Raw genomic sequence first — 14,521 nt, 5'->3', positions numbered from 1 at the left:
TCAGGAATACATGTAGTTGCACTGGTGACTATAGTGTCCCTTTAACTTATGTGGCTGGGAGAGTATTTGAAAGGTTATTAAGAGATAATATTCAGGAATTAATTGAGAAGAATGTGGTTATCAGAATGTGGTTTTATGAAAAATAGGTCATGTCAAACTAAATTAATTGCATTATATAAATAAGTAAGTAGAAGTATAGATCAGGGTGTTGGAGTGGATGTGATCTGTTTGGATTTTGCCAAGGCGTTTAATAAGGTTCCACACAACAGATTAGTGTAAAAACTCTGTAAAGTAATACAATGTGATCAAGATATTACTTAGCTGCAGAAGGATTGAGATTGAGGGACTGGGCACTCATATGGCAGATGACATTTAATATAGAAAAATGCAAGATTATGCACTGCGGGGTAAAGAATGCACAAGCAACGTATAGCCTAAATTGTAGTGAATTAGGGATAACAACACACAAGAAGGATTTGGAAATTGTTATAGACAAGAAACTAGGCAACAATGTGCAATGTAATTCAGCAGTGGCTACGGCCAGTAAAGTATTGTCATGCATAAAAAAGGGCATTAGTTCTCAAATGAGAATATTATTTTGCCTCTTTATAAATCACTGGTATGGCCACATCTTGAATATACTTTGAGATTTTGGGCATTTGTTCTAAAAAAGGATACTATAACATTAGAGGAAGTGCAGAGGCGGGCTACACACATTATAACAAATATATCCAGGGCCAATACAAACCATTGTGTGAAAAATCTATTCACAAACAGGACTATACATAGGACATGAGGTCATGCATTTAGACTTGAAGAAAGAAGATTTAATCTAAGGCAATGGAATGTTTTTTTAGCGTAAGAACAACAAGTATGTGGAATTCCCTGCCTGAAGAAGTGGTTTTATCAGAGTCTGTACCGATGTTTAACAACTAGATGCATACTCGAAAAATTATAAAATTGAATATTATGTTTTTGCAACAGTAGGGTAATAGCTTCTTGATTCAAGGATACATCTGACTGACATTCTGGGGTTAAGAAGGAATTTCTTTCCTAGTTTGTTGCAAAATTGGAAGGGCTGAGTCTAACAGCATGCAGATTTACAGCTTCTGGCTTGAATACAGTAAGATTTTTATTTTAAAACAGATGTGATGTCCAATAAAGCTGCTTGAATTGATGGATTGCCTGGACCACCTTTGTCACCTGCATTACCAACCTCTGCTCTTACTCCGGCAGATGTCTGCATATCAGACTAGCATTTACTGAATCAATTTAGCCAAATTGTGGACAGCGTAAGATTTTTTTTTTCCCCACAGCTTTCCTATGGGGAGGTCTAATGGACGCATGGCATTGGACACGCATGCGCATTAGCGTCCGCTCGTCGTGGGAAGGAGGAGGAGGAGGAGCATCAAACCCATTGCCGAGAGATATCAGCACTAGGATGATGTAAGTAAGTAAATAAAGTGTTTTTAACCCTTTATTCACCAGGAGTAGGGGCGCTAGACAGGGTGAGTGATAGTGCCAGAAATACAGCGTTGTATTCCTGGCACTATAGTATCCCTTTAAGGATACCAAATTAGGGAGCTATCCACTAAACAAATACACATGTATATAAATATGCACACATAACCATATACACACAATCCCAAATCTATACACACATACAATCACAGACCTATACACACTGTCACATACATACACACACACACACTCACATATGCATACACACAATCAATTACAGACCCTCACCCATACATATATTCACAGACCTATACACACATCACATACATACACACACAATTACATAGCTATACACACACAAAATCACACACCTATACAAACAATCACAAACACACATCCACACACATATTCAGACATATCCACAGAACCTACCCTCACACACAGACAATCACTGACAAAACATACATAAAAATCACTTACACACATTTAGTTCTAAAGAGGTACACCCAGCTTACCTACCTTGCTCTGGGAGGGATGGAATGTATCCTTTGCCCCTGGTGGCTAGCGGTTGTTGCTGGGCTTGGATCTATCTCTGTGCTCTTCCTGTGCTCGTCCCTCGCGCCTAGTGATGCCGATGCCGGGATGACGTCATATCCCGGTGGTCGGCTCACTGCAGGGCTAAGAAGGAGCTGTCCAAGAGGACTACAGAGTGGAATGGGCTCCCTGCCTTCCATGCCGCCTGGCAACGCGGAGAGTAACCAGGCCACATGACTATTGGTCCCAGGCCGCATGCGGCCCGCGAGCAGCGTGTTGGACACCACTGAGCTACATCGTCTGAGTACAATACCCCAAATATATGCCTTTGCCACTATACTGTTTATTTAAACACAGGTTAGTGGTAAAGGCGTACATGCATACTGTCTGTTTAAAATCTACATAAGATATACAAGTTGACCATTTCAGTGTTTTACAGTAAGAATTTTGATAGATGGATTTGATGATCCTATGTATACTTTTTCGGCATTACAGCAGTTTAAATGTTCACATGACCCCACAAAGGCCTATCATTTGTGAAAGTAGACACTTCATTGTTCTTTGTTTTATTTTTTACATATATGTTGCATTTTTGCTGGGTAGGTATTTTGTAAACTTGATGTGTGCCACTTTTGGTAAAACCTACTTAATTATGATCATCAATATCTTCTTCTGAGTAAAAACTATATCCCTAATGTATGAATTTGCTAACATTTTGTAAAGTTGCAGTATCATATAAGAAACATGATCAATCCAGCTTTTCTTTTTCTTTTTTTTTAATTCTTTATTTTTGCCTCACTCCACTCGTGAGTATGCAACAAATGATCTGTTCATCACATTGGTATACATTAACACAAGCATATTGTTTAGACATGCGGGCCTAACAGATAGCGTCCAACAAGATGTACACTGTACTCTAGGTACAAGGTATCTCCCTCCCACAATACAACCATGGGGCATATGTTTCGTACTGTCAAGAGTGGGGAGGGTGGGGGGGGACATCTCGAGTGTCGTGCACCCTCTTAGTAGATTTATCAGGATAGCGTCCTGGTCGGGGTGTATCAATTCCCCGTTGAGTTAACAAAGTTTGTTACAGAGGATGTGGAGGGTAATTCCGGATAAGAAGGATCTCAGCAACGGATAACTATTCAACCAATAAACATGAACATAGTATTAGAGAATTATGAAGCATTCAGTATGCAGTTCGTCTGCATATTCCTGCGGTCACGTATAGTCCTTCAGGCTTGTTAGTGGAGATATCTCCTGCAGCCGGACTATGTGTCACAGGTCCGTCAAGTTACCGGTGGTCCAGGTGGGTGTTCAGAGAGTGACCTTGGTGTGACGGATCCATGTAGCAGAGACGGGAGGTCGATGCATCCTGTTCAGGTAGCAGCTTCAGGCTGCGCATAGCGGCCTCCAGTTCTTGTGGGTTCTTGGCCCTGTAGGTGCCTCCCTGGTGGGTGAGTATGAGATGTCTAGAGTTTCCCCAGCAGTAGGTCACATCCTGGTCTCTTAGGATGTGGAGAATGGGTTTCATAGATCTGCGCCAAGGTAGTGTCTTTTTGGTTACGTCAGGGAATATAAGCAGGGATGAGCCTTCGAATTGGATGGGTGTTTTCCCTCTCACTGCTGAAGAGATTAAGGCTCTATCTTGCATGGTTTGAAAGCAGAGAATAAGGTCCGCCGTGGCAGTGTTAGGGGTGTTTTTTGGTGTTGGTAGCCTGAATATGCCGTCCAATTTAAGTGCCTTTGCCTGTTTGGTCGGTAGCAGGGTGAGATGTCCCCCTTTCTCCCAGTGCCTTATGTAATGCTGCGTTTTCTCCATACTCACTGTGTCAGGGATGCCCCTCAGTTTAAGGTTGTGCCGTCGCCTCTAGTCTTCCAGTATATCGGCTCTGGCTTCCATTCCCCTCTGGGCCAAGTGGAACTCCTCAAGCCTCCACTCCACTTTAGTGATTCTGGATTCTTGGCTGCTGGAGGTGGCCTCTAGGACCGTAAGTCGTGTGAGTGCCCCATTCACTGTCTCTTTAAATTGTGCAATGTCGGCTGCTATATTGGAGCGCAGTTCTGTTAGCATGGATTGCAGCATATCTTTAGTAATTGGTTCTTGGCCAGCAGGTGGGGTAGGTCGTACCTTCGGCACTGCTTCCAGCATGGCTCCTCCGTCCAGATATGTATGGAAGTCCTCGGAGGAGTAAGAGGATGTTTAAGCCGGAGGCGCCATATTGTCTGTTGTGCGCGCCGCAGGAGATCGCCGATATCTCAGCTGTTAGATGTCCGGTCCGACTTGTTTTTTTTCGATTTTCGGCCCATGATTGTGTGTCCACCTCCAGGGTAGGTGCCAGCCTGATTGCCTCGGTTTTTGCGGGTCAAATTGGCCGTTTATCGCTTGTTCATGTCGGAGCTCTTTAGACTTGCGTCTGGACGGGTCCGTTGCTAGCTCCACCCCCCAATCCAGCTTTTTAAGTGTGAATTTTTATAGATGGTGATGGAGCTTAGTTTCATTTGGTGAATTGTTAGCAATTTGACAGTACATATTTACACATAAAGGCCTACTATTTGTGAAAGTCGACACTCCAGGGTATCTCATATAGTGAATATTGTACCTTATGTCACCATTTTTATTACCGGTTTATGTCAAAGTAGGTGGTAAATATTTGTTTTGCATTTTTACATACACATTGAATTTTTGCTGAATATTTTGTAAAGCTGATGTGTGCCATTGTAATAATAATAAAAAGTGATGCTCCGTTACATCTGTGGCGTAAACTTAGACATATCTTGTGATGTTACATTGTCATTTAAAACATAGGCTTACCTCAGTTTTTAAAAGTTAATTTTTATTGCTGGATATGAGGTCTTATTTTGGGGCATTTTAGCAATTTAACAGTTGAAATTAAGTTAAAACTCTCCAGGAATGCCTTTTTATTGTTAGGTGTTTTTTTTTAATGTAGATGTTGCATTATTGATGGATATTTTGTAAACTATACTCCGCTACATCTTTTAAGTAAAAAACACCCCAAATGTATGAATGTGACTGCTATTTTGTGAGGTTATAGTGCCATATAAACAGGGCCAGATTAACATAGGGACTGATGGAGCTGCAGACCCAGGCCCATGAAATAGGCCCATTTAAAACAAAAACAAAATAAAATAAAAAAGTGTTTTTTTTTTTTAACACACTACTTTTAGGTTTGCAACCTGACTTGTATTTTATGTATTTATTTGAGGCTGGCTGGCCGGCCGGCCGGCCGGCCGTGCTGGTATTGCAGTAATACCGGCAATACAAATGCAGATATTTTTCTCAGTATAGACGGAGATTACCCTGCAATAACAGCACCAGCCAGTAGGGGTCACTGTGTGTGGAGAGAGGCAGGGATAGGAAGTTACAGCATATCCCTCCCTGCCTCTCTCTACTCTCTGATCCGCGGGGGAGCAGCTCCACAGCACAGAGAGTCCAGACAGCAGCTCCCAGCCTGCAGAGACAGCCTACAGCTCAGGTAAGTGAAGAATGGGTAGAAAGGCAGCAGGGAGACATGGGGACACTGGGACACTAGGGGACACATGGGGACACTGGGAAACATGGGGACACTGAGACACTAGGGGACACGTTGAGACATGGGGATGCTGAGACACATGGGGACACTGTGAGACATAGGGACATTTGGAGACACATTGTGACACGGAGACACTAGGGACACAGTGTCTCCATGTCTCTTAATGTCCCTGTGTCTCCCAGCCAGTGTCCCTAGTGTCTCAGTGTCCCCTAGTCTCCCAGTGTCTGTGTCCCCATGTCTCTCACTGTCCCTAGTGTCTCAGTGTCCCCATGTCTCTGTCTCCCAGCCAGTGTCTCAGTGTCCCCATGTCTCCCAGTGTCTGTGTTCCCATGTATCTCAGTGAACCTAGTGTCCCCATGTCTCCCAGTGTTCCCAAATGTCTGTGTCCCCATGTATCCCAGTGTCCCCATGTCTATGTTCACAAGTACCCCCATGTATCCCAGTGTCCCAAGTGTGTGTGTCCCCATGCCTCCCAGCCAGTGTTCCTAGTGTCTCAGTGTCCCCATGTCTCCCAGTGTCCCCTAGTCTCCCAGAGTCTGTGTTCCATGTCTATGTGTCCCTAGTGTCTTAGTGTCGCCAAATGTCTCAGTGCCCCCATGTCTCCCAGTGTCTGTGTCTGCTTGTCTCTGTGTCCCTAGTGTCTTCTGTGTCCCCCTTTCTCCCAGTGTCTCTATGTCTGGATCCACAAGTGCCCCCGTGTCTCCCAGTGTCTCAGTGTCCCTGGATCTCTCAGTGTTCCTATGTCTCACTGTGTCCCCATGTTTCTCAGTGTTACCTAGTATCCTAGTGACACGGGACACACTGAGACATGGGGACTCTGGGGGAAATGGGGAAACTGAGACACTGGGAGACTAGAGGACTGGGCGACATGGGGACACTGACACTGTGATACATAGGGACACTGATGCCAGGGTGGCCTTCCTTTTTGGGCATGTTCGCCCCCTTTGGCTGGTCTGGTCACGTGATTCGCATCAGTGGCCCACCCTTTTACCCTACCTATTGACTTCCGGCTTCACTGTTACGGGGTATGGATTTACTTGAAAGATGAAAGCATAAATTAGAGAGAGATTAGCATTGAGTATGTGTTTTCTTATAGCTGCATCCTTTGAGTTTCCCTCCAACACCATCTCCATCAGATACATGACGCTTGAGAGGTATGACTGTTTTAGTGTTTTTGGTCGATAAGATTCTGTAATTGGGCCCCATCATAATTGTCAGGAGCAGGCCCACTGGGCTCTTAATCTGGCCCTGCATATAAGAGACAATCATTTTTGAAAGTGTGAATTTTCATAGATGGTGTAGATGGAGTTATGTCTCATTTTTTGAGCATTATAGAACGCTGTTAATACAAATTACAACAAAATGACCACCAGTTATTAATGTAAACACCCCAGCAAGTCCTAAAAAAAAATAATTCTCAAGATTAATGGTGTATATTAATTTTTACAATATAATACATCATTAATACTAATGCTGTATTGTTGATGATAACATACTATTTAAGAAAGTTCAAAAACACCCACTTAAATTTTACCTTTTTGCAAATTGGGTATATTTTACTTCATTTGATGGAACAGTGGAACTAGCAGCATCTTATGTACATACGATATAGAAGTTAGAATTACATTACCTGTAAGAAACCAGACGGATCATTCTCCTTGATTACTTCAAGACAGTATTCCATCAGCCCTGTTGACTGTCGTAGCTTTAGTGTACAGTGGTTTATCTGGTCCCAGACAACCTGCCAGTAAAATAGGAATTGCAGATATGTATTTATTTTTGGGGGATTTATAGAAACATAGAAACATAGAATGTGACGGCAGATAAGAACCATTCGTCCCATCTAGTCTGCCCAGTTTTCTAAATACTTTCATTAGTCCCTGGCATTATCTTATAGTTAGGATAGCCTTATGCCTATTTATAGGGAGTAGCAATAATTACACTGCTGGAATCATCGATAACAGTATAAAAGGTGCATGCTTCCTGCTTGTTCAGTGTTTCCATGTTAACTACATTGGTCCTTTATAAGCACTGTACTTAAAACATGTATTCCTAACACTATAATATTCTACTCCCTATTTAGATTTAGGACTTAATCCATGTACAAACAAATTAATTTTATTTGGAAGAACAAGAGACCTAGAATTAATAAGACACTTTTGGCTCAAAAAATCAAAGATGGAGGCCTAGGCTTTCCAAGCATTGTAGATACTTATTAAGCGCATGAGTTCTTTCACATATATAGAACCCAATTGGATAGTGTATTTTAGAAAGCGAGGTTTGCCAAGAAAAAAATCTTAGTTCCATACTTTGGTACAGATCCAAAAATTAGGTATTTTAGACAATCTAATATTTGTATTGACTCAATATTAGATATCCCATTGTACAGCGCTACAGAATTTGTTGGCGCTATATAAATAATAAAATAAAAATAATAATAATAATATCTGGAAAGCTGTAAGAAACAAAGGTAACATAGAGACTAAAATCCCCAATACTCTTAAAGTGGAATTACTCACATATTATGTCCAAGATTTAAATATAAGAAGCTAGGGGGGGCGGGGGGGGGGGGGGCGTGGCCTAACAGCGGAACGGAATGGCTGCCTAATTCCTGAGCTCCTCCGAACCCGCTCTGCAAATCGCTGGAAAGCTGCCCCAAACACAATTATGGGGAAACACACCAGGACCGGGGGCACCCCCAAACCATCGGGCACCCGCCCACCGGCAATCCAGGCGTCGGTCAGGCAATATATGACCGCGCAGCCGGACCCACCATTCCAGGCCTCGCTGAGGCCTTCCTGTACTCGGAGGCCTCATCCATGAGCCCGAGCTCCCAGGGCGGTGAGGCCGGCGGGGAGATCAAGGAACATCCACCGGCGGACTGGATGGCCCTGCTGAGAGCACTGCCCACCAAGACTGACCTGACCCAAGCCACGTCAGCCCTCCATGCCTCGATCCGGGCTGACCTCCAACTGATGAGAGCTGACATGCAAGGTATGGCGGACCGCATGGCACGACTGGAAGCAGACCACGGCAACCTCACTGCTGCCCACACAAACACAGAGTCCACGCTCCACAGCCATACTGCCCACATGCAGGCCATGGCGCGCCACATCGAAGACCTCGACAACAGAGGCCGAAGAAACAACTTGCGGATCAGGGGCCTACCTGATGGCGAAGAGTCCCAAACCCAGCTCACTGACACGCTCACCGCCCTATTTAACGACCTCCTTGGCCACCCTGCAGAATCACCAATCGATTATGTCCGAGCCCACAGGGCGCTAAGACCCAGGGGCCCGGAGGGGGCACCACCAAGAGACGTCATCTGCTGCCTAACCATATTCTCCCTCAAAGAGGACATACTTCAGGCGGCACGCAATATGGGGACCATCACGTATGAAGAGCACCCTATACAACTCTTCCCAGATCTATGCCCGGCCACTTTAGGCTATCGCAGGGCTCTGAAGCCCCACACCCGGGCCCTGACGGCACAGAAGGTGAGATATCGATGGACCTTCCCAACCGGCCTAATGGCCAACACACCTGGCGGTCCCATGCAGGTGCGTAACCAACAAGACCTGCAGGATCTCACCGACGAGCTCCAGCTGCCGCCCTTAAACATGGCGTGGCCCGATCCGCTAGACTTCTACACTAGCCCACTCAGGCCAGCACAGGACACCCCACTGCCACGAAGGAGGACCAGATCCAGAATGGAGACGGTACGACCAGCCGGTAACCCACGTTGAGTTCCACCGCACCGGAGAAACCCTGGGCCCCACCGATCACGGTAAAAGCCTGTAGACTATAGACTGCCCTGGGGCCTACTTTACAGCACCCCACTAGACACACCGAGCTGCCGGACTCCCCATTTTTGCTACACTCTTGGGTGGGGGGCATGAACGGGGGCTGGACAGCCCAGAAGCCTGTGTACTACAAGCACATACAACATGCTCCACACACCACACCGATTGGGGACACGCCTCTAACCGGCCGGGCTGCCCTTGGGGGAACGACACACCACCACACTATCCGACGCGGGCCGCTGGGACACGGAAACTCAAGACCGCTGGCGCATCCCGAGACTGCCAGTAACGGACGCGCCGAGACCCAGACGGAAGGCCCGCTCTCACCGGCTCACCATGCTACTGGGACCTTGGGATGGGGACGGGGGGACAAGTGAGGGATACAGCCACCATACAAACACCTGCCATTTGGACATAGGAAAACAACACAACACTCCAACTAACACGGCACGCCTCAACGTTCACACCCTCACACGGCGCACGAGGCCTGACACCTGGTCCACAGGACACCCATAAACCTCAAGACACCCCACTCGCATGATTACTACTATTCCAAGGGCTAGAATACTCTTTGGGCGGGGCGGGTCGGGGGAAATTGGAGGGGCCTTCCACGTGGGAATTTTTGTTACCGCTACCGGTGCCCCCACAAGGAGATGCCCCATCTTCTTTTTTTTTCTCTGCATCGGGACCCTGGAGAGGGACCGAGCATACACCAGAGACATTTGGTAATAAGTAGGCCACGTTCCCACCTGGCTGGGGTGTTTAGAAGAAAGGCAAGGGGACTCGACCGGACCGCCCGACACGGACGGGACGACTCCACCTCTGCCTACACCCGAGTCATTTACTTTGCATTTCATTGTTCATTGTTTGACTTGTGTTCATTTTGTCTCTGCAGATACTCTTAGGCACTTAAGTTTGGCTGCGGTGCCCGCGAGGGGACTTGGAGAGGGGCCCCACCAGAACCCACCTGATCAGGTAACACTCTCCTCCCACACCCTTGGGACGCGCCTCCCCTGAGCCCACCTGGCGCTTGGGACGCGACACGGCCCGCAGACCCACCTCTCACCCACCCCCACTACTCCCGGGCAGGAGACCCAGTCAGGGATACACCATGCAGACCCCGAAACCGCCAACAAGGGCGGACATCAATATCCTCTCTATTAATGCTAAAGGCCTTAACCAGCCCGAAAAACGATCACAGGCGCTCCGCCAATTCCACAGCCAAAGAGTGTTCATACAGGAAACCCATTTCAAAGAGGGTCTGACCCCCAGACTGACTGACAAAAGGTTCGCCCAATGCTTTCTTAGCAACAACCCTATAGGGAAGTCCAAAGGAACGGCTATACTTTTCCACAAATCCCTACACTTTGCACCCACAGCAACCCTGAAAGACGACTGGGGAAGATTTATATGTGTCAAGGGAACGATCGCCGAACGTACATACACACTAGCCAATCTGTATGCCCCAAACACCGGACAGCACCGCTTCATGACTAAGACGCTGAAAGCTATTATGGGGTTTACGGAAGGTTGTTTGATCCTCGGGGGAGACCTTAACGTAGCCCTACAACCGACCCTAGACACATCAGCAGGCACCTCAACGCTACCCCGACACGTGCTAGCCACCATCAACAAGACCCTTAGAGACCAACGCCTGATAGACTGCTGGAGGGCAACACACCCTGACGATAGGGACTTTACTTTCTATTCCACCCCAAACAAGACGTACTCTAGACTAGACTACTTCTTCATGCAACACTATTACCTGACAGATGTCAAGACGGTGAACATAGGAACCGCGACCTGGTCGACCACGCACCACTAACCATGACGCTGACTTCGCCCCTCTACAAACCGACGTGCAGTAACTGGCGGCTCAACGAAGCCCTACTTAGCGACCTGATAGTGACCACGGAAACCCGAACCAAACTCACTCAATACTTCGCAGACAACGCTACCCCTGATGTGACACCCCTCTGCGTGTGGGAGGCTCACAAATGCGTTATACGGGGTTACTTCATCGCCAAAGGCGCAGCTATGAAAAGGGAGAAGGCAGCTAGACTGGCGGCCATAATCGCGGACATACAGGTGGTGGAGGCCAGACACAAACTAACTAGTCTCCAAAGTGATGGGGCCAGAATACTGACACTGCGCAGGGAGATGGCCTCCATCATGAACACAAACTACCAAAGGGCACACCTGCGCTCCAAAGCCTTCTTCCAAACAAATGCAGTGACTTGTTGGCCCGCATGATCGCCAAGAAGAGGGCGGAATCATACATCCCTAAAATCCACGACAAAGACAGGCGCCTAAAACACCTGCCTGGGGACATGGCATCAGTTATCCGGGATTATTACGCAGAGCTCTACGCCATACACCCTGACAGGGAGCCACCGCGTTTGGGGGATGACCTGCCTGAGATCATTCACAAACGCCTCCCCCGAGACGCAACGACCGCCCTAGACGAACCGATCACACCACACGCACTGGCCTGGGCCATTAAAACATCGAAACAGGGTAAATGCCCGGGTCCAGACAGTCTGCCAACTAGGTACTATAAAAAATGTGCAGACATATTATCCCCGCACCTCCTGACTGCCCTTAACGCCCTTAGAGTTGGAACTAGACTACCCACACAGACTCTAGCGGCCAATATTTCCCTAATCCCAAAGGCAAAAACCCGGAACACTGTGCAAACTACATGCCTATCTCCCTGCTAAATTGTGACCTTAAATTCTTCACAAAAATTCTTTCCCGCAGAGTACCTCCCTGACCTCATACACAGAGACCAAACGGGATTCACACCACAGAGGGAAGCACGGGACAACACCATTCGGACGCTTGACCTAATCCACACGGCGCAGCTCAGAAAGGAAGGCCTCCTCCTGCTCTCCACAGACGCGGAGAAGGCCTTCGATCGCATAGACTGGGGCTTCATGATAGCTGTACTGGAGGCAATAGGCCTGGGCCCACACATGATGTGTTGGATCAGGGCCCTGTACTCTATGCCCACAGCAAGGGTATGTGTGAACGGGTCATTTACGAACCCGTTCCCCATTCGGAACGGCACAAGACAGGGCTGCTCTTTGTCCCCCCTACTGTTCGTGCTGGCACTAGAGCCTTTCCTTAACTCAGTCCGAGACAACCCGACCATACGGGGACTGCAAGTAGGGCAGACGAGACACGTAGTAGCCCCCTTTGCGGACGATCTGCTGTTTTATGTCACTCAACCCGAAACATCCATGCCGGCAATCATGGAAGAGTTCCGACACTACGGTCAGCTCTCTAACTTCAAAATCAATCTCACGAAGTCCTCAGTACTGAATGTTTTGATCCCCCCCGCAGAGCGGATGCCCTGAAACACACACTCCCATTCCAATGGTCAGACACTACCATAAAATACCTGGGCACCGCCATACCGAGGGACTGTCAGACCCTACCTGCCGGCATCCGCTACCCTGAGACTTCCGGGTAGACGGAGCTCGGCCACACCCCCTTCTCTGACGCGGTCTCCCCCACGCTACATAGGGAGACTGCGCCAACGTCAAAACGCTGGATTATTGAAAGCCTCCCCGCGAAAGTTTGAATCTACAAACAATTCTAATTTCCTTCTCTGTGTACCGGAACCGGACTGGAAAACGCTGACCTACCTTCTCCTCTCCTTGACCACGGAATTGACTAAGGACTTCTCTCTTACCTGCAAAAGCTTCATTCTCTCTGGGAACAAAACATCACAGAACCTGGACTGCCACCCCTACAAAGCTAAGTAGTACTCATCATCCTAAATTGGATTCTGACTGCTCTGCAATTCTGCCTACTCTCTATTGCTTCAATCTAACTAATTATCCTGCAGCCTATTGACTAATTCTGCCTTGGAAGTCCCTCTCTGCTATGGACTATGAACTATTGCCTTCACCTAAATTAACTGCAAGTTCTGCTGCTGCTTATCTTCTGCCAAATATTTAAAGATACGGTACACGTACTAAGTAATTCTTTATTTCATTTTTCTCCATTAAATCAAATAATCAGTTATCTGCAGTTGTGTTCCATATTGTTACGAAGTAAGCATTACAGAATAATGCAGCCTCTTTTGTAATGGATCCAGCAGATCTCACTTCCAAAATCACTATATTGAACCAAAGAGTTGATACGCTTGCCCAAGGCATGCAAGATCTACAGATTACTAATGAACGGATCCTTACTTATGTAAGAGACTTGCAAACACATACTCCTCATACTGTTACACACTCGGCTAGTGACCCTGCTGTCTGCAATCCCGAAAAGTTTTCTGGAGATCGGTCCCAATACAGGGAGTTTCTTAATTCCTGCAAATTATTGATTGCTTTAAAACCTAGATCTTATCCCACTGAAAGATCTAAAGTTTGTTCAGTTATTTCTTTTCTAAGAGGTGAACCCATGGCCTGGGCTCACTCCTTTCTGGAGAACGATGACCCCATCTTAGACTCCTTGGATGAATTCTTTGAAGCCATGTCTCTTCTTTATGAAGATCCCAATAAACAAGCTACAGCAGATTTAACCATCAGAACCTTGCATCAAAGAAACAGACCCGTCGAAGATTACATTGCTGAATTTAAAAGATGGGCACCAGAAACTCAATGGAATGACATAACCCTACGCAACCAATTCCGTATCGGGTTATCAGAAGCAGTAAAGGATGAACTCTCAAGAACTGAACTACCTACTACACTGAATACTCTGATTCAACTTTCAATCAGCATTGACAGACGGCTTAGGGAAAGAAAAGCAGAGAAATCTCTCTCTAGTTCATTATGGAAAAAACCATTCACTCCGTCAAGGGCACCTGAGAAACCGATAACACCAACAGAACCTATGGACATAGGGGTGGTAAGAAGTCCTCTTACTCCAGAAGAGAGAACCAGAAGAAGACAACTGAACCTTTGCATGTACTGTGCTTCACAAGATCATGTGATCCCAGAATGTCCTCTATTGAAACGTCCAAGAGGCGGTAAGCATGCTTCTATCACTTCTATACTGAGTGTACTTCCTCCAAAATCAACCTCTCATTTCTCCTCTGTTTCTCTCATATTACAGTGGGACAAAGAAAGAATTACGACTGAGGCCATTATTGATTCCGGTGCAAATGGGGTGTTCCTTGACTCATCCTTTGTAACAAAAAATACAATT

General features: G+C 46.6%; 1 protein-coding gene across 3 annotated transcripts in view; it reads right to left on the bottom strand.

Moving 5' to 3' along the window:
* The window catches only part of TRIM67 (tripartite motif containing 67), a 1,164,837-nt gene that overhangs the window by 853,129 nt on the left and 297,187 nt on the right, over nucleotides 1-14,521 (bottom strand). For all 3 annotated transcript variants that reach the window (XM_063443396.1, XM_063443397.1, XM_063443399.1), the window contains exon 4: nucleotides 7,183-7,293. In XM_063443396.1, the coding sequence (XP_063299466.1) occupies nucleotides 7,183-7,293 (111 nt within the window). The remainder of the gene's footprint in view (nucleotides 1-7,182; nucleotides 7,294-14,521) is intronic.

Source organism: Pelobates fuscus, chromosome 2, assembly GCF_036172605.1.
Source record: "Pelobates fuscus isolate aPelFus1 chromosome 2, aPelFus1.pri, whole genome shotgun sequence".
Lineage (NCBI taxonomy): Eukaryota > Metazoa > Chordata > Amphibia > Anura > Pelobatidae > Pelobates > Pelobates fuscus.
The sequence above is the reverse complement of the archived record's forward strand: the minus strand, read 5'-3'. Positions and strand labels throughout refer to the sequence as shown.